Source organism: Nannochloropsis gaditana, assembly GCF_000240725.1.
Source record: "Nannochloropsis gaditana CCMP526 unplaced genomic scaffold scaffold634, whole genome shotgun sequence".
Lineage (NCBI taxonomy): Eukaryota > Eustigmatophyceae > Eustigmatales > Monodopsidaceae > Microchloropsis > Microchloropsis gaditana.
The window spans coordinates 10,980-13,694 of record NW_005803319.1 but is presented as its reverse complement, the minus strand read 5'-3'; the positions used below and the strand labels follow the sequence as shown (position 1 = coordinate 13,694).

At 57.0% G+C, this 2,715-nt stretch overlaps 1 protein-coding gene across 1 annotated transcript; it reads left to right on the top strand.

Annotated features, from left to right (window-relative positions):
• Positions 1 to 774: 774 nt before the first annotated feature.
• NGA_0174101 (pap fibrillin family protein) lies at positions 775 to 2,195 on the top strand. Its single transcript, XM_005854069.1, has 3 exons — positions 775 to 897; positions 1,018 to 1,712; positions 1,841 to 2,195. The coding sequence occupies exons 1-3, from the start codon at positions 801 to 803 to the stop codon at positions 2,006 to 2,008; spliced, it is 960 nt and encodes a 319-aa protein (XP_005854131.1). The 5' UTR covers positions 775 to 800; the 3' UTR covers positions 2,009 to 2,195.
• The last annotated feature ends 520 nt before the right edge of the window (positions 2,196 to 2,715 follow it).

The window sequence follows — 2,715 nt, the reverse complement described above, 5'->3', positions numbered from 1 at the left end:
TCCCTCCCTCCCTCCCTCCCTCCCTCGATTCAACGTACCCTTTCCTGTTTCTCCGCTCCACATCACCATGTCCTTGTCCATCTCCACCTTTTGCACTCGACCCATTTGTTCTACAATACCGGAAAACAGGGCCAGGGCCTTCCCACGCCGTCGCCCGGCCGAGGCGACTGAGGAGATGGGGGCGAGGAGGCTCCCAGCTCTATTGATAGAGGATGTGGTGCCCCCTGCTACATGACTAGGCAAACGAAAGGCGTGTGTCGTGAAGAGGCCAAGGAGGATGAGGGCTAGGAGGAAGACGGGGAGGTGGGAAGGCAAGTGCAACGCTCGGCGTCTCCAGGACGTTGCGGTGGGTGAGCTAAGAGTCAGCGTAGGTAGCTCGAAGATTCGCATCTTGTGATAATGAATAAAGTGGTCCTGTCGTAGATGTAAGACGCGTCGATGATGTGAGAGTGGCCTTATCAGATCTGAGGTTAGCGTCTACAGTGCAAGTCTCACCCAACCTGACCCCTCGCCGCGCCGAGAAACCTCCTCTCCGACTTTGTTCCATTGCCACGCGCACTGTCCGAGACGTCGGACACGGCGGCCAGGGCTCGGGTACATTGCCCGTGCATGCTGGGCTGGATGCTGCCGTCGTGCCTAGCTGGTTTTCCAAACGGAGTAACTGGGCAGACTGCGCACAGGCGTCGGTGTGACAGAGCGTCTGACGAGACTAGAAACTGTCGAAGATAAAAGCACCACCATGCGGATAACTCATTTAATTTCGTACGTTCGCACATAGAAACGCGGTTTTAGGTACAGCAATGCGCGCAGGTAGCCTTTTAAAGGCCGGTCTCTCGACTGTAGCCTTGGCACAAGCCTTCCGTCCTCTTTCCCCCCCCGCCAACAGGATACCGACCAGTGAGTATGCGCTAGACGCCTCCCCTCGGTCATCCCGAGGGCCCCGTCCAGCTGATTATCCAATATAATTATTATCTTATTGCAACTTGTGCCTCCTTTATCCCCCTTCTCAATCTTCAGCCCACATTCTCCTGCCAGCCTCCTCCCCCGGCCCTTGCACGTCGCCCCCGTCAGCGCCCGTCTTTACCCCGCCTCTATTTGCGGCCGCGAGCGACTCATCCGACTGGCCCAGCGACAGCAGCGACGACGATTACACCGACCGCGGGGACGCGTCTTCCTCCGGACCTGACGTTGTCGACGCCACCGCTCGCGCCACCACCCGCAAGGAGCTCCAGCACGATCTCCTCCTCCTCCTGGTTGGCCAGAATAAAGGCTTCAGCGTCTCGGAATCGGAGCGGGAGGACATCGACGACACGCTGCGCGACCTGGAGGCCGTCAACCCCACGCCTCGGCCCACGGAGGCATTCTCTCAGGGCACCTCCCCGCTCTCGGGGACCTGGCGCCTCGTCTACACCGACGCCTTGGACGTCCTCGTGCTCGGCCTCGTGCCCCTGGCCGTGATCGGCAAGGTCTTCCAGAACATCTCCCCAGACGGAAAAAGCATTGCCAACGTGGTGGAGGTGAGCCAAGGGGCCAGCCAGCTCTCCTTCTTTCCTCTGCTGGGCAAGCTCGGCGACAGCACGGCCCGCCTCCGCGTTGAAGCGACGTCCGAGATCCTGTCGCCGACCCGCTTGTCCTTGACCTTCCAGAGCGCGGGTTTCGAGCCCGTGACGCTATTCGGGATGGAGGTGGAGCAACAGCTGCGAGTGCCGAAGGTAGGCTTTTATGGGAAATGAGGGAGATCTCTGGGCCCAACTGGTTCCACAGAGTCTCCACATGAAAGTGTGAGCCGGTTGCATACTGAAGGTTTGACCTTCTTCCTTTTTCTTTTCGCATTCCGTAGGTGGACTTCTGGAGAAGCCCAAATGTGGGTTGGATCGAGACGACCTACGTGGACGAGAAGATCCGCATCGGACGATCCCCTGGTGGGCTGGGCGGCCAGGGCAGTGTCTTTGTCTTCGTTCGGGAGGGTGGAGCTGGGATGTGGGGCGCCATGGAGAGTACTCGCTAGCCTCTGTGACTGGCTAGGACCCTTGGGTAAGGCGGGTGCTGCCGAGCGGAGTTAGTGTACCCCATTGTGACGGAGAGGATAGTGATTTGTAACATGGAAGAAGCTGAAAGGCATGAGATAAGCTATAAGAAGCATTCGAACGAAAACGTGGGGAAATCAAAAGAAATAAACATAGAGCGCGATGAAGTTAGGACAGCGGGTAGGCGTCAGAAACGAACGAAAATGGGAACTTCAAGATGAATGTTTTCTCAGCATCTCAGTAATACTAAAAGTATTGTATTTATGTACCTCATAGCTAATCCTTCACTGTGGAAAACGAGAGGCGGCCTGTATATCGCTGGTCAATCCAACCTCCTGACCTCATAAAAGCCTATCGCCCTCCGCAACAGGTACTTACTACCCAACCGGCGTGGACCACACTTTCACCTTCAAATGACACAGCAACAGGCCTTGGTAAAGCGAAATGGCATCTGCTTCCTCCCCACGAGCTCCTACCTTGGGAGGGGAGCAAGGTATTGGCTCCGAGCCTCCCGTTGAAGACAACACTTTGGCCAAGGCCGCCTCCTCGAAGCCCCCGTCTTTTTTGGGACAAGCGCTGTCCCTCTTTCGAGCTTCCTACGCAGTAAGCGTGCTCTTGAGCGCAACGACTGTAAATGTAGCGGCAGCCTTGCTGATCCATGCTTTCACTCGGGACACTAAGAAGGCAC

Excerpts from the sequence above, each read along its gene's own strand:
- NGA_0174101 (XM_005854069.1), top strand. The coding sequence starts at position 801 with ATGCGCGCAGGTAGCCTTTTAAAGGCCGGTCTCTCGACTGTAGCCTTG. Across the intron at positions 898-1,017 it reads CGCCAACAGGATACCGACCA|CCCACATTCTCCTGCCAGCC; the intron begins GTGAGTATGCGC and ends CTCAATCTTCAG. Across the intron at positions 1,713-1,840 it reads AACAGCTGCGAGTGCCGAAG|GTGGACTTCTGGAGAAGCCC; the intron begins GTAGGCTTTTAT and ends CGCATTCCGTAG.